A 20,068-nucleotide genomic window follows, 5' to 3' on the forward strand; every position below is an offset into this window, starting at 1 on the left:
GCTGTTTGGAAGGATGGAACTAAGGCTGCAACAGAAAGTTTTATGAACTCAGCGTGAATCAAGAAAAACAGGCAAGTTTCCAACCCCTCTGAAAATGGCCCAGAAATGGGAGAGTCAGCCAACCACAAGAGACAGGGGATTGGGATGTGGACAATGTAAAGCACGTCTTCCTGACAACAAGAAGGACACAGCGGGTCCCCTGACATCAGAAGCACGTAAAGCAAGCACAGAGGGTGTGCTGGGCCTGGGCCTGTTTGCTGTGAGATCCGTTCCTCACTGTTGCCCTCCCTTGTCCTCCCACGTGGAGAGGCTCATCCTTACAGGCTACATTTCTGTGATTCCCATCTCACCTGGCTTCCTACTGAGTTTAATCACAGAGATGCTGACAGGACATAGGGCAATAGGAAGAAAGTATCTCAGGAACTTCTATCCTACTTTGTCTCAGACATTTCCAGCAAAGGTTGTGTGCACCTCAAGGCTCCAGCCCCCAACAGAAAGGCCACTCTGATGCAACCCCTGAGCTAGTGTAGTAACACCACTCCCTCTCTGTGTCTCCGGCTTAGGGGTGGTAGGTACCAGCATCCTGCTGTTGCTCACCTTCGGGTTGTCTTAAAGTCCCCTCTGTGGTATCTCATCCATTATACCACTCGGGTAACCAGTTCTGCACACCAAATTTCTATCTCAAACACCAGTGGTTTTTATTTTCCTGTTTTGACCTTCTCTGATCTAGAAGGCCATGTCCAAGATCTGACAGATTATGACACACTCCAGGGGTCAGTGAAAAGAGTATCACAGACCAAATATGTACCTCCTATAGGCCCCCATAAGCCTCCACCAGGACCTGCATGCTCCTTAGGGAGCAGAGGGAAAGGAGGAGTGGGCAGAGAAAATCCAATACTGAGTAATTACCCAAAAGAAATAGCTTTTAAACTGAAGCAACACAGTTATCTTCACTTGGCAGGCTTCATTGTTCTGCTACCGGAACAAAATGGGAGGCTTGTAAGTTAAGTGGATTCTCTCATAGAAACATAAATTCCTTTCTTCGTGTCCTTCCTTCATACCTAGGCTTAAAATGAACATCTACTGTGTTAAGGATTTTATATTTGCCCTATATGCATTGCCAATGCTCGGAAGGGAGCGAAGCAGGGGCTGACATATTTGATCATTACTTGAGAAAGATCTTGCTGAGCTGTGAAGAATGTCTTAATTTTTTTTTTTTTGGAAATTTTATATATTTATTCACTAGAGACACAGAGAGAGGTGGAGACACAGGCAGAGGGAGAAACAGGCTCCCTGTGGGGAACCAGATGCGGCACTCGATCCCAGGACCCTGGGATTACGCCCTGAGCCAAAGGCAGATGCTCAACCACTGAGCCACCCAGGTGCCCCTGAAGAATGTTTTAGAAGGAACCAGATAACATACAGACAGATCTGTTTGTCTTCTTATAACAGCATATATTGACGGATCCAGAAGTGGCCTTTCTTGAGGATTTGAGCAATTTGGCCGTAGAGGAGGGCAACTGTATATACTCTCCAAGAAATTGTTCCTATTAATAAAGATGACAACACAAGTCCGTTTCCTTCATTAATCCCCAAACAAATTTTTAAAGAATTTGAGGAAAATGCTATGAATATGAACCTGGAAAAGGAACCATTAAAGCCTACTTTCCCAGAGCCCAAAGACTTCTGAGCTCATGGGGAATGACACCATATTCCAAATGCAGTTGTCGTTAGAGCTTTTATTTTATTTTTTTTTATTTTTTATTTATTTATGACAGTCACACAGAGAGAGAGAGGCAGATACACAGGCAGAGGGAGAAGCAGGCTCCATGCACCGGGAGCCTGACGTGGGATTCGATCCCGGGTCTCTAGGATCGCGCCCTGGGCCAAAGGCAGGCGCCAAACAGCTGCGCCACCCAGGGATCCCCAGAGCTTTTATAATAGACACAAATTAATGCATAATTTGCTCTGAGAGACCCTCTAGTTGAAAGAAATTTTGGAAATATACTCACTTTTCCTACTGCGCAACTAGAAGGTCATTCTAGAAACTCATCGTTGTTATTCATACTATTACATAATTCTTCACTGCCTCATGAACCACTTGATAACTAAAAAATGTTGAAGTTTTTGTCGAGATCACAGTTTCTCAGTTACAACAATGTTCACTTTCTTCGGCCATATAATTCTTTCCTGAGGGAGGCCATCCTGTACATCGTAGGATGTTTAGTTGCATCCTTGGCCTTTACTCACCAGATGCCAAGTAGAGCTTCCTGAATTGTAACAACCCAAAGCGTCTCCAGATCTTGTCAAATGTCCCAGGGACAAGGGGTCAAAAGTGCTCCTGGTTTACAACCCCTGGAACTGGGATTAGATGGACAAGTTACTCATGGGATAAAAATTAAAGCACACACTTGTAAGTCATAGTGATGATCTGTAGATGATGGCATGCTGGGCAACAAAACTAACTGCAGAACTAGTTAGTATTGGTTTTCAAGGATTATAGGTGGTGGAAATGAACATCAGAAGCCCTATTTGCTGGCCCTCCATTTGCAGCGATAACAGTGTTCCAGTCTTCCTTCATTATGAAAAGCTGCTTATCAGTTCTCTTGTGTGAATTTGCAGAGTTGGGTTATCTCACACAGGGGTTTATATTCCAGCTTCATCTCTGATTGGAAGAAGAAAGGCTTTGTCCACTGACAGGCTCTGATGGATAAAGCATTTGGGGAAGTAGGGGCTCTTCCTTCGCTTACACCTGTCAAATCAAGCCAAAGAAGTGGCTGCTGATTCTGCCTCCGTCAGAGATGGAAACCAAGTCTCAGTGCTGGCAACAGGGAAGCTGCAGTGTGAGAGCACATTCTAGAATCTTCTTTCAGGTTTTCACTGGAGTGAAATCCCTGCCCAAACAGAATTTGTTGAAGGCAGAGTTGACTGATTTGGCCTGTTCTGTTCACTTCTGTGTACCTGAAACCTAAAACAAGATCTGGTGTATAGGATAAGCTCAGTAATTATTTGTCAAATGAATGGTGCTTCCTGTTCACCAGCACCAGTCATAGAAAAACACATGAGGGCAACCTACAAGTCAGAAAAAAAGATTACCGAGTACTTTATTGGATCACTCAATCCAATGCTTTTGTTTTATTAAAGAAGGACATGCAGAGAACGCTGATTTCTTGGGGATACCAGACGGTGCCTCAGTAGCAGAGTTGGGGCTATAGCTCTGTCTCAGGCCTTTCCCCAATTTAACAACCATTCATTAAATTTCCAGGAGCTAAATTGTGTACTAGGTGCTGGAACGCAAGATAAATAAAGACTGGTCCAAAAATAGAAAACACAGGATTGAGATGTCTCACTGTTCTGAGGGAGACCCCAGGGGGTGGGGGGCAGATGTGACCCTTCCCAAAACCCAGTGTAGCCAGACAGAGACAGAGAACAAAGAGCCACTTCTTCCAGTCACATCATTTATGCAAGCAGCAGGTTGGCTTTTAAAGACTCCTAGTGAAAGACAAGAACACGATGGGATTCCTCCTTTGAATCTTTTGCTTGAAGTGAAGCCCACTTGACCAATTTGTTCTGTATTTCTCACTACGTTTGTTTGGTTGCTTTGGTATTACCCACAGACATCAAGCTCTTGGACTGAATGTGAGCTGCACATGAAGCTGGTGCTCAGCGTCCTTCATTTCCCCCCCTCCCCTTTACCGTGTCCCCTCCTTCCTTCCTCTTCCAATCATGCCTGAAGGTGTTCACTGATACCACTCTCCAGATCCCTGATCGAGAGTAAATAAATCAAAATCGATCCTAGCACTTCTGGGTTACACCACTGACAATATTGAAATATATATATACACACACACATACTTAGGGAAAAACCTATGGGAATAATTCCTCATTTTTGATGATCAGAAGCTGTAAAAAGTAAGCAGTAATCAGGGGGGTTGCCAGACCTCCCTGGGGCTCCACTGTGCCTACCATGGCAGCTTCCACATATCCACCTCTGTAGGAATCTGAACATAGCTAGTGGTTTCTCAGAACACCCGGATGTGAGCAATGGGAAGATGTACACTCATGGTGGTGTGAAATTTGATAGTTCACAAAATGAACAACCACCGCTTGACTTAAAGTTCTCAGTTTTCTGTACTGTTTAATTTAATTTTGTTTCAAATGGAGAAATTAGTGTTACACCCATATTTGAGGACAAGCCAAACTGCATGACTTCACATCGCCTTTAGAGCGGTATTGGATTACATAACTTCTTAGCTTGTTTGCTCCTAACATCCTGAGATTGAAAATTTTCTATATGATTCAGAATGAAGATTTGGGTCTGAAGAAAGGATTTCCATCTCTGGGGCTGGCCAGACCTTTATGATGTCACCTGAGTAACACATCTGTGTTCTTTCAGTTGGGTTGGCATCTATAGGACAGAAAATCCTACTTTGGGGGAAAAGCCTGAGAGATTATATTGGGCCTTTTCATTTACCACTAATGTCTTGCTTTGCTCTTTAATTATGTCTGTTCTCTCAGGCTGACTGATTTCTCTAGTTTTGATCACACGGTACAGAGTCTCCCTCAGTACATTCTGTTCCTTTCACTAGGTCTCAGCCCAATTACAGGAACACACTCATCTCTTCTCCAAACAGCCATTACTTGCTGAAAGAAAGACACCAACTCAAAGTATTTCAGGAAAATAAAGACACCATCAGGAAGGAACCTAAAGCAATCCTTTCATTTAAAGAAGGCTATTGAAAAGCATTTTTTTAAATAATTTCAGGTAATAACTTCAAGAAGTTGCTCATGTCTACTGATACAATGATCAGATATGTGTCTTAACAATTTCTCCAAACTTATACGGTCTAGTTTGATGTTTCAAAAGAGGTATAAAAATAACATTTTCTTTATTGTCTTTGACCTGGAATATTAGTGAAACTATGGGTCTTATTTTCCTTTGTTCAGCTTGCAGAATGCAGTTGCAGAGACAAGGGGAGGACAGAGAACAGAGCGACTGATTTAAACCGATTTAAAACCGATTTTTAGTAGATTAGCAATAAAGAGATGAAATCCAGTTGTAGCTAGAATTACAAGGTAACAGTCTTTGATAGAAACAAAAGCATGTGTTAGCTTAAAGCCCAGAGGCAGGTTTGCAGTGAAGCTCTTAAAATTTACGATGTCCTGGCTTTCCCCATTTTTATGAGCCCTTTCTAAGGCTCTGAATTTAATTTTGTATTTGTAATTTTGATTCCGTATATAACAAAAACGCAACTCCTCCCTTCTGTGAGTTTTCGGGACCCAAAGCTTAGACGCACCCATCTAAGGCCTCGAAACATAGAAAGTTCAGCACCACTTACTTAGTGAAAGAAAAGCAATGTCTTCTCAAGACCAGTAACTCAAATGAGCACAACAAATATTTTGATTTGTTTTCCCCCTTCAGCAGAGTAGAAAATGTTGTCACAGGTGTATCGATGAAGATTTCTATGGACTGAAAACATTTAATACAATAGTCCAGTGGCCCTAGAGGTGGGTTGTATTGTCCACTTCATGGCTTTGCTGAGATGTAACCAATGATTTTATCAAGGGTTTTGTCAGTGGGGCGTGTGTAATATTTGCATTTTCATGACCGTATTAGTCGATCACTGTCAACTGTTAAGTTGAACCCTAATGAATTGCCAACTGCATCAAATCAGACCTACAAAACCAGTTTCAGAGTGTTTGGCCTAATATTGTTCAACCGTACATTAATTACAAACACAAAAGCTGGAAGCTGGTCAAATAGCTTATGGCAATAGTTTAGCCTTAGTTTCTAAAGAGAGCTGCTTCCAAATCCTACGCTATCACTATCTAATCAATAGAACTTCAGTATCTGGTTCTGCATGTAGAAAGCTTGGAAATGGCCACTTCATCCTGACAACTCATATGAAGCTCAACATACTGAAAAATCAATACGTTTTCTTGGATCCATCAGAGAGGAGAAAACTGCAGCCTCCAGAACTAGAGAAAGAGGCCAAAAATACAGGCCATCGCTGCTTACAAGACTAGAGGCTCACAAGAAGGAACCATTGCTGGGGTAGGTACACCTGAACTCTGGCGAATTGCAGAAGGCCCAGTGCAAACAACTCTGAGAGTTAAGAACTCTGGAGGGATCCAGTCACAGGGGCACCCGCCATATTATTAAGGTTTACCTCTCCAGGAGCTCTACCACATTCCCACGGTAAATACTGGAGAACAATTATACAGTACATCCAGGGGGAGCAAGGAGCCATTTTGAAATATACCCAAGCACTCTGTTTTTAGCATGGTAGCCCCTCCTCCTGCACCTCCCCACCTCAGGGGAAACTAACTAACCAAAGGCTAAGGAGTTGGAATATCAGAATCTAACTGACCCAGGGAAGGGAAATACCAACTCCAGCCCACTCTAGCCATGTTGTACCCCCTAACGGTGAATGGTGGTGGAGAAAAAAACTGAGAAACTCTTGTGAAGTTCATCGTCCAGAGGCAGAGGCACACTAAGATGGAGACCTCACCAAGAGATTATAGAATGTTTCCTCTCCCACCTCCACACTAAGCTAAGAAGGCCTAGTTATAGCAGTTTCTTTTACCCAGTATGTCATGAGTGGCTATCAAGAAAAAAATTACAAGGCATACTAAAAGGCAAAAACACAATCTGAAGAGACACACATGCATCAGAATCAGACCTGGCAGGGATGTTGAAATTACCCGATTGGGAATTTAAAACAACTTTGATTTACACGCTAAGGGCTCTAAAGGATAAAGTAGACAGCATGCAAGAACAGACAGATGGACAACATTAAGTAGAGAGATGGAAATCCTAAGAAAGAATCAAAAAGAAATGCTAGAGAAACAGAACATAAGGTAACAAGTGTGAGCCACATATGTAATTTTAAATGTTATGGTGATTGCATTAAAAAAAGTAAAAAGAAACAGGTGAAATTCATTTTAATAATATACTTTATTTAATCCCATATATCCAAAATAGTATTATTTAGACATGTAATCAAGATCCAAAATTAATGCAACATTTTACATTCTTTTTGGGGTACTATCTTTGAAATCTGATGTGTATTTTACACTTTGAATTTTATCTCAGTTCAGGTTAGACATATTTCAACTGCTTGAAAGCCACATATGCCTAGCAGTTAGTGTACTGGACAATGAAATTCTAGACCTTTCCCTTACAAATTGAGGGATCTTGGACACATGATTTACCATTCTGCGTCTGCTCACTTCCCTGTAAAATGGGGTTATATATGAAAACCCAACATCATAAGGTAATACGTGAGGTTAAATAGGTTAACAGAGAACAGTACCTGGTAAGTGCTCAGCAAACCACAGTTCTATTATCATCACCTTAGGAAGTGGGTCATTCAGCTAGCCACTTTGTCTCTTTCACTTGGATTTTAGTTGGTAGACATGAGCAAAGATTTACATGAACATTTCCCCCACTATCTTAAACAATCTCTGGTCAGGCATGTAACCAAAAGTTTAACGAACAGAATTACAGATTATTCTCGGATATAACTGATGGCTTGATCCATTTATGAGATTAGCGTCTGGAGGGTTTACACATTCACTCTCAAGATGGGGAAGTATGGGCCCAGGTTACAGTCTGAATATAAACAGCTCATTGCAACAGAATTGCCAAGAAACCAAAAACAGAACAAGTTGAAAAATATGTTCAGACTACCATTTACTGATCATCAGCTATAAACCAAACACCGAGGGAAATACGTTTCATATGCAGATTCACTTGAACCACAAGGACACAACAGCAAACGTGCAAACCCCTGTAAAACAGGTTGTCTCAGCCTCATTTCAAAAATAATGAAACAAGGCTCGGAGTGGCTGACAAACTTGCCAAAGTTGGTATTAGGTGACTCTTCATTACCCCGACACCCTTCTTTTCTTACTCATCACATGAAGGTGATGCGGGCCGGGGTGATCGGCCTGGTACTGGCCACTCTGCAGAGGAGCAGGAAGTAATGTGTTGGAGGCCAACACTTCCTTTCTCTAGGAGTTGAGCATGGAAGATTAATCACAGATGATGGTAGATACGGGACCATTTTCGATTCCACCTAAACACTTGCGTTGATGGTTCGTTTCTATGTGAGGTTTAGACAATGGGCACAAACTGGTTTTTTCATCAGATAAAGCAAGCCAACCGGATCGAGCCACAACTACTTTTTTATTAGTTCCATTTATTAAGGGACTGGCAACTCACTTGCGAAGTCTGGTCTTGAAGGAAACGGCCAAAGTACTTTGCGGGAATAGGGGTTTTTTGGTGCAGTGGTCTGGGGAAGCAGAGAGAAGTAGCTGCTCCCAACACCAATCCCAAAGAGCACGTGGCTCTTGTTATATCTGGCTGGCTCAGCAACTATCCAAGTTATGGGGCTTCAGGGGATACTGTCTAGACCAGTTCTTTTGGCCCTGGGGTTGGCAGGACATAGAACCAGAAAGCCAAGGCATGGTTCAAACATCCCTCTGCATTTTTTCTGGTAGACAGTCAAGCTGGATGGAAACTAAATCTCAAACAATTACCAAATGGCAATAAACAAGAGAATAAAAAGACTGCACAGGGCTTTCTTTAGTCCTTGGTAGATACGTCCTGGCTCGTGAGCTCTAAGACATGACATTTCTGCAGGAAATATCCTTGAGAATAAGAGCGCAACCTTAAAGACGTAGGACTTTTCCAGCTTGAGATGATTCTCATGGCAGGAGAGGTGTTCTCTAGTCTCAGTGAGAAATCCCATGAGAGGAAAAACACATCAACGTACAATTGAAATAATTTATTTACCACTAGAGCACCACAAAACAGACATACATCATGTTTAAAATACAGCGTAATCAGTCATCAAAATACAAAACAGCTATTCTTATATTCCATTTTTTTAAACCATGCCAACCATAAAATTGTACTGCTGCTTAACATAGAAACACCGCCGTCCCACCCCCCGCCCGTACACTAACACCTTCCCATTCCCCCCATTCCCACCCACCTCCCTCCCCACCCACGGCAATATTTACTTATGGGAAATAAAGACCCTATAGAACCCCCCAAACTGAAAAAAAAAAAAAGATTCAAGAGATCTTAAAATAGAGCATTTAAAACATCATCAGTGCATTCATGAGGAAAGACAAAATAATACAAAACAAAAAAGTCATTCTATCTGAGAGGAAAATACCTGCAGAAATAAAAGTGATTTACATAGAATTAATAGAAAACGGAAGGTAAAATACCAACACACTCATTTCTGGGATTGGGTTACACCCAACACTAGGGTTGTTTACTCCCATGGCATCCCCCGCTCTCTTGCTTTTCCAGTTTTCAAACCTGCGAACCCAATCTGTCATTGAATTAATGGTCAGGAAATGTCAAACGAGAAGCACTGCTAGATCAAACCATTTCACTTGGATTCACACCTCGCTGGGTAGCCCTTCAGGTGACACTGCAAATATTCCATTGTTTTACCTAGTAATTTTTATCTCAAAGCTGAGGAAGAGACAACCAGCAAACGGACATCTCCCACCAACCCTGACCGGTGGTTCCTTTCTCTGCAATGATACAGCAAATCATCCATTTATTAAAGCAAGGTAAATTCTAGCCTCAGATCTAGATACCTCTCATTCAGAGGGGTAAAAAAAAAAAAAGAATTTTTTGATCATGGGAGTACTTGGCTTGTACCTCTACAACCGTCAAAGAACATCTATGAAAACCTTAACTTTAGTGAAATCAACTGAGTGACTTATGCTGACCGGGGCTTTTTTTTTTTCCCTTAAAAAAAAAAAATCAACCAAAATGTAAATCTTTCCGTGTCCCCCTGAACATCAAAAACCTGATTAAAAGAAAAGATGCTTCCTATGAACTGATCTCTAGTAAGAAAAGAATTCTGTGAACATACCGATTAAACCAAGTTGGAGAAAGCTTGTCTTCACTCAGCCACGAAGATTCTGAGTTTCAGTCAGATCCTTAGGCCTTTGCTAAAACTAAAATATTTTAACTCGCTTGTCTATACATCTATAATAGTCCCCAATTTTCCTAAAAATAGAAGACTGTTGACATCTGAACTGATTAGTATTGATGCTTGGAAGATAAAGGAAGACTACTGAAATCGACTCTATCCGTTTTATAAAAGAAAAATGAAAGGACTCAGGTAGCTTATGTCAGAATATTGGACGATGCACAAAGCACAAGTGTAGCAAATACTATAAAACACGTATTTGTAGTGCAAGTCAAACTATGGGGGCTTTACTCAAAAGTACTGGCCAGCTAAAGGAAACACACAGTTCTGAGTGATCATTATAAAGAGCCCCAATTTAAGTCCAATCTAAATCATAGTTGATGTTATTAGAGAACATTAAAAATATGGTAAAAATGTACACATCACATGTAAAGTCGTTAACGTTCTGATTTAATAGTTTGCAAAAGAGATCTGCAGATGTGTTTCCAATTATACTGGCTTCTATACCCATCTATTATAATATAGGCATGGTTACATATACCGAAACGAAGGAAAACCTAGAGCATAGCTGTACAGCAATACTTTAAGGTCCGAAGTTTGACCAGTACGTATCAAAACATGTCAACATTTCACTGGTTTACTAAACTGACAAAGAACCATTTACAATGAAAAAGAAAAAAAAATCTTACAGACTTCTTCTGACTGAAAGTTTCCTTTATTAACAGGCTTTTCGGTTTTGAACCTTACAAGAAGCTTCCTTAGGCAGTTGGTACATAGCATGTGTTTTCTGGGTCTTTCTCTTAATGCAGACTTGCTTGGTCATGTAATAACTCGCCTGGGTTTTCATCCTGTTAACATGACCTCTTTTTTTCTGGCTCGTTTGAGTTCAAGTTCCTTAAGCCATCCATGAGTTCCTGGCAAAGTATTTGGTCTCCACTTTATACACCTGTTTTATTTTCCAAGGGCAATGAAATGTTCATTATATAGTAACACACAATAAATAACTCACTGTTAACTCTAAAGGTAAGAATGGGAAGGGTGCCTATTGCATAGCAATACAGAAAAATCAAGTGAGGCATGGGATAGGAACTGTATGTACAGCAACTCCACTTAATGGGATTTTCCTGTTTGTTGGTTTTTTTTTTTCCTTTCACATAATTAACACTAACAAATTCTTCCAGTGTTTATTTTTTTCTTAAAAAAAAAAAAAGGTTTTGCTTCTTGTCTCTCTCACAGAGTAGGTGAAATGTAGAATAAAGCCTTCAATTTGTTTTGTTTCGTTTTGTTTCAGGTGCCAGTTTTAACAAACAGAACACAAACTTCCAAAGTGTTTGAACTAGTACCGCTTTTTTCAAAAAAAAATTTGTTAACACTGTTGAAGCAAGGCTCTCTTATGTTTTCTTGTTACAAACATTGTCCTTGTTCTAATCGCTGTCGTCGTCCTCCTCCTCCTCCTCCTCCTCCTCATCATCATCATCACCACGTGATTATCGTCTTGCCGCTTTTCCAAGAATCTTAGCTGCATTTGCAAGACTTTACGATCATATTCGAGAGCTGTTCAATCTTGGGTGTTTTGCCGATGTAGTAGAGAATGGTTAGCGGTTCTAAATCCTGGGACACGCAGCAAGGGGAGGCAGATGCTTCTGGATTTATGGTATTATATAAGCTGAGAACCTGAAAGGACACAGGAGGAGAAAGAGAAGATAGGAAAAGACAAAAAAAAAAAAAAAAAAGGAAAAGGAAAAGAAAAGAGGGGACAATTATTTTAAAAAGAACCATTACATATTGCCACAGTTTTATCTTATCAGTCACAGGGCTCAGTAGACAATTTAAACTACTTTTGGTTTACAGTTTCCTTCTCTAAACCCCCAATTATGGTCAACTTGGTATGTGTTCCTAGTAATCACTGAATTCATCATTTTCCTACAGAATCCTGTTCTCATGCATCATAAACAAATGGTTTTGTAAAAGCTCGGATTGCACAAAATCACTCATTCAACAGATTTTACAGTTTTCCCAATAATCCTTTACTTTGATCACTGCTCTGCTGCACATACTTGCCAGGCCCTCGAAAAACCTGGTCCTCTTACTATTTGCTTTTGTGTCTACACTTCCTTGTAACCGAGTGTATATTTCCAATTCCGACCTAGATTAGAGTTCCCTTGAGCTCAGAGGCTCTGTGGACTTTATTTTGACCTCAGAGCCCTATTAAGACAAAATGGGACTCCTGTGCTCGGGTAAAGAAGCAAATACATAGAGAAGGAGGAGAATCAGATGCCTCATTAAAACTCCCGTCAGAGCTTTAATCTACCCCTCTGTATAGAAAAAGACACCTGTCTGCATGTGACACTTCTCTGTGCTGTCTTCGAGGGCCAATTTAATATCATCTACATTTTCATTTAAGAGAAAAAAGAGGGATCCCTGGGTGGCTCAGCAGTTTAGTGCCTGCCTTCTGCCCAGGGTGTGATCCTGGAGTCCCGGGAATGAGTCCCACGTCGGGCTCCCTTCATGGAGCCTGCCTCTCCCTCTGCCTGTGTCTCTGCCTCTCTCTCTCTCTCTCTCTCTCTGTCTCTCTCTCTCTCTCTGTCTCTCATGAATAAATGAATAAAATCTTTTAAAAAAATTAAAAAAGAAAAGAAAAAAAGAGGTACGCCCGGGTGGCTCAGCAGTTGAGCATCTGCCTTCAGCTCAGGGAGTGATCCCCGGGTCCTAGGATCGAGTCCCACATCAGGCTCCCTGTGAGGAGCCTGCTTCTTCTCCCTCTGCCTGTGTTTCTGCTTCTCTCTGTATCTCTCATGAACAAATAAATAAAATCTCTTACAAAAAATTAAAAAGAAGAAAGAAGAAAAGAAAAAAAGAGGGACACCTGGGTGGCTCAGTGGTTGAGCATCTGCCTTTGGCTCAGGGTGTGATCCCGGGGTCTAGGGATCGAGTCCCCTATAGGACTCCCTGCAAGAAGCCTGCTTCTTCCTCTGTTTATGTCTCTGCCTCTCTCTTTGTGTGTCTCTCATGAATGAACATGTAAATAAAGAAATCATCTTTAAAAGAAAAAAAGATACAAGTCTTTTCATGTATTATGGCTTCCTAAATACAATCAAGAAGTAAGCAGCTAAGAGCTAATTAAGAATGACACTAAAAGCGAACTCTATTTTTATTACTCACTTTCTTACATTTTGCTTAAAACCATAATAGTAATAATAATCAACCCTCTGTTAGATTTCACATGGTACATGGTAGTGTCTTAGCTGGAGGGCAGATAGCCAGTCCCACAGTGGAATGAAGAGAAAGTTCTATAGTTAGTCCTACACAGTTAACTCCGTCTTATAGCAAAGGTGTATGGGACTTGTACTAATGGGAGTATGTAGGTTCCCTGGTGATGATAAAGAGACAGTTCCAAGGATGCCATTAGTGCATTAGTCAAACAGCAAGTGACCTTTTTCCTCGAGATTCCCTGCAGTTTTTTCAGCCTAAGACAGAAGATCTGTTCAGTGCCGCAACACTGACTACTCTATTAAGCTACCTCTGGCTTCTTGGGTAACTGTCCAAACCACATATTTGTGACCATGACAGTTCTTCTTCCTCTCTCCTTGAAAAACAAGCATGGTCTCAGCCTTCACACACTCCCTCTGTGTATCAGGGAGGGGAATTATATTTCTACTTGGCACTTGGGCCTTGCCCACATTATAGCTACTGTTGCCACAGCCCGGTTGGAACAGCCTGGCCAGAGAGCTCAGACAAAGGGACAGGCATGAGCAAGCTTTCCTCACATGGCCAAGCACATGGTCAGCCCGGAGTGCCAAAATCTACAGGGGAGTTGGGAAAACAGCTAAAGGGAGGAGAGTCCTATTTGTCAATTTAAAGTCTAGCATATGTAGGCATTTATAAATAAACAGACTTCATGTTCTACTAACACATGATTTTTCATATGAATTAAAGAGGAATTTTATAATGCAGATTGTCTAAAATAATTGATCACCCCTAAACTCTTGAATTGAGCCGAATGCATTATGTGATCCTTTTGGCAGCAGATTCATTTTCCTACCCTGCAGTGAAGGCAATTTTTCTAATGCCTCTTTAATAAGGAGATTTACAGAGGCATAACCCCAATGTGTAGCCACATTTCAGGAATTAAAGTCAGTAAGACAGAGCAAACGGAGGCCTGGTTATAAAACAAGGAAGCCTGCATTCCAAGTTTTGGTTTGTCACCAACTGTTTGATCCTGGGCGAGTAATCTACACGATCTAGACCCCAATTTCTTTAAGGAAAGTGAAATGTTTGGACGAGATAATTTATGAAATCCTTTCCATCTCTAAAATCCTACGTTATGAGGTACCAGGAAAAAGCATTAGGAAAATTTCTATTATTACATAGAAAAAGTCTCTGCAGAGCTGGGCTACTAACCCCTGGCATCCCATCTAGGATTTACCCTCTGAATTAGCTTTCTATCCTCACTGAAGTAACTTGACAAAATATATAGATTCCTGCGTACTTTGGGTATATTCAAAAAGAACTGGGGGTACTGATTTTCAAGTCATTTTCACTTTATCATCCTTTTGCTTATACATCTACTCTTTTTTCATTGTTGTTTTCAAGATTATTTCTAACATAAACATTCCTTTTACTTATAAATTGATGCTTTGAGGTTTAGAGGAGTTAAATGACTTTTTAATTGCCACACACTAGTGGGTCACTATGCCAGAGCATCAGCTGAGGTCCTCAAAGTCTCTCCGCTATGACAGTCCTTGATGTAGATGATGACAGCTCCTTTTTTCAGATGGGGACCTGGGTCCCTTCACACCCCAGCTGTACACAACACCAAGTGATTGATTCCAAAAGATTTTTTTTATAGCTACCAACAGCTTATAGCTATTGTGAATATAAAATAAGGAAAAAAATGTAAACAACACTGTCCTCTGGTTGCATATAACTTAATTGGGAAGGCAAAAGCTACTCTTCAAACTGATCAGTGTTACTCGTGATCACCTACACCCTACATTCCTCCTCATCCATCATCAAAGGATTTCTCCAGTACCCATTCATGTGTGATGATGAACGGGCACCCAGCTGACTGGAATTCACTGGACATATTACCAGCAGGTACACACACATTAGCAACCCCAAATAGAAAAGATGGAGCCAAATACTTACCCTACTGTGCTGAGTGTCTGAACTCCATAAATATGGGCATGCTCCAGCACAGAAGTTGGCATTGTACCCTTTAGGTTCATGTATCCATTTCCACCCAAGATCCCTCTTGAAATCAATGTAAAGTGGACGCAGACAGCAATTATCCTGAACATTTCTGTTAGAAGAAAGAGCAGGGGAGATTTTATAGCTGATTTCCCCCTACCCTTCATTCCAAGCCAGAAAAATGACTCATTCACTAATTCAAACAGCATCCAACATGCAAATATCATGGGCCAGGACCAAATGGCTTTACAGTCATCTCAAATGACTTTCATGATGGAGTGTCATGGTGACCTGCTGGACTACCTTCCCTTATGAATTCTATGCCCCGAGTCTCTTGGTTGTGACCTTGAAAGTCAAATCTTTCCCTTGAATGACTAGATACAAGCAGAGAGGCGTCTGAAGAGACCCATCTCCGTTTTCAGCCAACACCGGGCAGTTTTGCCAATCAGCCTCGACTGCCCTTCCAAATATAAAATGGATGAAGTACAACAGCTATTTTCAAAGAATCATCTAAGGCATTTTCCTTTGAGAATGAATCCTTTATTTCATCTCCTGTCCCTTGACCCAAGAATGGGCCACAGATCAAGAAACATGGAGGCTTGCTTAGTGCAACATTAACTCTGGCGAGCAAAAAAAAGCCATTTACTCATGAATTCTTTGAGCGCTTTATCACAGTGAGAACCCCTCACTGCCCCATAGCTCTCAAAATAAAGAAAGAACCTTCCTCTTATGAGCCCTGATAAGAAACCACAGGAGAACATTCACACTTTCCCCACCATGAGCTCTTATAGGAGTGGGAAATAAATTTGTGTTGCCTTCGCTTCTCTCATACTCTGTAGCTAACGACACAATAAATAGTATTCTTCTTCTATTTCTCTCATCTTCATGAAAAAAGGTATGGCCATGGGCCTACCATGGGGGGTGAGGGCTTCATGCGGACATTGAGTCTTTCCAATTAAGGATCCGCCATCTTACCCCTCAAGTAAGCTTATATTTGCTCTGGGGAGCAAGAAGCTCATTTTCTTCTTCAGCCCTAAAGTGCTTCAGGTGGATTTGGGAAAAAAATTCAGGGGACTAATTTTCTGACTTCAGACTTGGTTCATTGCAAAAGGTTGCAGAATACAACATAGAAAACCTGTTTAAAGCCTCCAGGAAGAATGACATGAGGAGGTATGGTGGCTATCCTGTACTATACCGGGTCTTAAGCAATGAGTGGAGTTTAGGTGAATTTGTAAGAAAAGACAAAGGCAGTGTAAGAGTTAACAGACATAATTACTTTGTTTTACTTTTATTTCCTTTACCTAAAACAATAGGCTGCATCCAAAGCACGCTTCTTCCGCCGGTTGGACTGTTGTGACTCAAGTCTGTAGGAGGGCAACAACATTAGCAGGAGATGTGGGGTCTTCCCACTGTTTTTTTTCCTAGTGGACTTTATAGTTTTCTGATCACCACTGGTATATGTGGAGGTGCCATCAATACCTTGAAAAAATGCATTTGGGTAACAAACATTTAGCTTTACCTTCATCAAATATAACCAGCCATTCCTTTTTCCTTTGCATATTGTCACAAATAGCCGCGATGACCTCACAACAGCATCATCAGCTGGCTACAGTCATTCCCCACAGAAATAGATCTGCCACAATGAGACAATCGCAGGTGACAATGAACACTTCTCACTGAGGCTCTTGTCAGGAGGCAGTTTGGTGTCCAAGGCAGGCCTTGTTGGTAATGAAGGTCACTACAGGAGAAGCCTTTGACCAGAGTCCAAGGGCAAACTGGGTAGTTTATTTTCATCAACACTCAGTTGAGGCTGAGTTCATCCCCTCAACGACTGAAGGCACAGCGGAAGAACATGGCTCGTCCCCCCCCCCCCAGTTCACTCTCGTCCTCAGACTACTACACTCAAAGACTTTCCTAATGAACACAGCCCGAGACCTACACTAAATTGCAGTGAATTAGGTTCAAGTGAAAGAGAAGTCACCCTTACCTAATGCTATTTGGGGAAGCTGTGAAGAAAGGGCTTTTTCATTTATTTTATGGCATCCTCAACACTTTCTTGATTCCATCTGAGATTTAGAAACTCGAGCTCTCCAAAGCATGCTCCAGAGACTGCCAGTTTAAGCATTTAATCTCCACACTCTAGAGAATCGTGGCTAGGTTAGAGCCTGAAATAAATCTCTAGACCTCCGGGAGAATTTTTCCATGAGCAAGGGCCACTGTAGCCTTCTGCAAGTGGATGGAGGTCCCAGGTGGTGGTAGCTGGGGCAGGGGAAATCAGCTCCTGACGTGGTGGTGTGGGGTCAACGAGGCACGAGCACACAGCAGACTTCCCTCTTATCTCTCATCATCCAAACCGGTTATCTAATAAGGGAAGTAACTCCAACCCTTGGTATCTCTTCATTCTCCTTGACCTTTGGCTCATCACCAACAGGTGAGCAAGAATAGGGAAAAACTAAAGCCTCTGTATGTCTTTATAGACTATTCTAAAAGTCTGATAAGGAGACCACTGGAAATACTGGGCACCAATTAGAAATGGTGGAGTGTTCTCACATGTAAAGTGAGGTTAAAGAGGCTGTGGTGTGAGGGGAAATATGGTTGTAGGACTCTTGACATTGCACTTGGGACATTATCAATGGATCTCCTTGAGTGCATGCTATCTTCTTCTATATTAGCATAGCTGGAAACTTGCTTAAATGAAGAATAAAAGGCTTAACTGACTAATAGTTTGGAAGGTTGATGAATCAGTCAGCTAGTACTGCCAAGTCATCACTTGGCATGTAGCAGCATACAGAGGCTTGGTCCAATTCTTTCTGCCTTCATATATCTTTCTCAACCATATATTTAGCCAAACAATGAAAACTCCTCAGGCCTCACCAAACAATCCCATTCTCACATGCAAATGGACTTCATCCCCCCATGAGATTATCAATACAGGCCCTTCCCTCCCCCACCTCGTAAGACCAAGTTTCAGTTACCTGCAAATCTTGCTTCTAGCTCTTCACTTTTATTGGGAATGATGTAATTATTAGATGGTACAAAGGTGCAGCAGGGACAGTGTAAACTTATTTTAAATCCCAGGTTTCTGTCTGGAAAACATTAAGTCAGGGAGGTCATTTGGATGTGTGACAATACCCTTAAATCTGCAATCAACTTACAATAACGCGGGGTCACTGAGCATCTAGGGACGAGGACAGAGGGTGGCTGTAACCTTTATGGTGGAGCCATTCATGGACGGCGTCGGTCACGTCAAAGGAAAGCCATTCGCCTTCTGCTCTCGTCTTGACGACTTTGCTGTCAATGTAGCGCTGGGTTGGAGACGTTAAATCTTTGGATTTGAGAATCTGGGGAAGGAAGGAGAAAGCGAACAAGCTCACTTGGCATCCGGTCAGGATGACTAACCCAAAACCATTAACAGTATTCCAATTCATTATCTAAACCTAGCTCCACTCTGGTATACCCATGTTATTGTCATCTAACAGCATGGCTGTGTGCATAAAAGCATAACACCAGGCCATCTGCCATGAAAAATAGAGCTACTAAGTCAGCTGTGTGTTATGATAAAGGTGACAGGAACCATAAAGCCAAGTGTCTAAGAGAAAGTGACAGTAATTATTTTACTTTGCTGACATAAGCTTTGTAAGATTTCAGTCATAAATTCTATGCTATTAAGTTAATGGTTTTGTTGTTCTGCTTCTCCACTTTTTTAAATCTGGAGAGCTGGGAGCTGGGGAGGGACAGGAGGAGTAGGCCAGTTCAGAGGACCCATTCTCACCCTCTGAAGGCCCTGGGTTATAAATCTCCTTCTAATAAAGAGAAAAAGGTCCTAACCCGGGTTCCTAAATCCACCAACATTAATACATGTGGCACGCCTCAGCTTTTGAGGTAAGTCTCTAGCTGAGATTTTTACTCTCAATGTGACTTGTTATGATTTATGAAGATATTCCATATCCCACAGACGAAGAATGAATTTGGGCAGGAGCAGTCTGGCACAGTGTGTAGTGAGAGTCTGAAAGCAAATCAGCCTGAACACTGAGACTTTAGAAGGATTCATTTATTTCAAATATATAAAGACCAACTGTAGTATGTTCTTGGGTTTCTATAGGAAGTGAATGCTTTAGGTAGTTTTTAAAAATTCTGAGTGTCTTTAAATGATACTGTTTTATGAACCAGTCAAGCCAAGATCTCAAGTCTCCTAGAGCTCTATCGAATCCCTACCAAACCCGTATCTTGCCTTCCCTCCGTACTGAGGGGCTTGTAGTGAGGGGCTTGTACTGCCCTTCCTGATGTCGAGTCTAACTGTTCCGTTCTCATGTCATACATATGGGTTGGTCTCTCCAACAAGTTCGGAAGCTTCCCCGGGGCACTGATCTTGTCTTCGATTTGATGCCATTCCCAAGCATGGCACTCACTTTAATCAGTGTCTATGAAATGACTATCTGAATATCTTGAAGATTTATGTGCTCTCCTTTAAACCTCACAAAACAAAAATGCACAGCTTTCCTGCTGATTTTAAAATGCACTTTTCTTCCATGTGTGTACATGATTTGTTTCAGGTAATTTAGCAACAAATGCTTCCTAAAACATCTGGCATCATGGTCGGCTTTTTTTCTGGATTAAGTTAGTTTAGAAAGAGATTCCTCCAGTGGACCTTTGGGGGGCTCTCAGCGAATTTTAGACAAAACCTACTCTATAGTCTTACCCTCGAGGTTTAACAAACTCCACTAACTGTGGAGACAATCTAGAGGCAATCATGATTCCACCACAGGCAAGACATGTTCTTTGTGAATTAAGGGATGCAAGTAAACATGGCCCGAGGGCTGGGCATGCTGGGCTCTGGGTTTGGCACACATTATTTCATTTAATTTAATCCTCACAACATTCCTATAAAGTAGATTAAGGAAACTGAGACTCAG

The 20,068-nt window shown here is 41.5% G+C and overlaps 1 protein-coding gene across 3 annotated transcripts in view; it reads right to left on the minus strand.

Annotated features, from left to right (window-relative positions):
• Window positions 1-11,164: 11,164 nt before the first annotated feature.
• Window positions 11,165-20,068, minus strand: part of TGFB2 (transforming growth factor beta 2) — a 79,783-nt gene continuing 70,879 nt past the window's right edge. For 2 of the 3 annotated variants that reach the window (XM_055333959.1, XM_055333958.1), the window contains 5 exons: window positions 18,364-18,496; window positions 18,131-18,241; window positions 16,457-16,634; window positions 15,114-15,267; window positions 11,165-11,639 (listed from right to left, as the gene is read on the minus strand). In XM_055333959.1, coding sequence (XP_055189934.1) covers window positions 11,481-11,639; window positions 15,114-15,267; window positions 16,457-16,634; window positions 18,131-18,241; window positions 18,364-18,496 — 735 coding nt within the window. In that variant the 3' untranslated portion in view covers window positions 11,165-11,480. The remainder of the gene's footprint in view (window positions 11,640-15,113; window positions 15,268-16,456; window positions 16,635-18,130; window positions 18,242-18,363; window positions 18,497-20,068) is intronic. The other variant, XM_055333960.1, reaches the window with a different exon arrangement.

The sequence above is a fragment of the Nyctereutes procyonoides genome, unplaced genomic scaffold, assembly GCF_905146905.1.
Source record: "Nyctereutes procyonoides isolate TBG_1078 unplaced genomic scaffold, NYPRO_anot_genome, whole genome shotgun sequence".
Taxonomy (NCBI): Eukaryota; Metazoa; Chordata; class Mammalia; order Carnivora; family Canidae; genus Nyctereutes; species Nyctereutes procyonoides.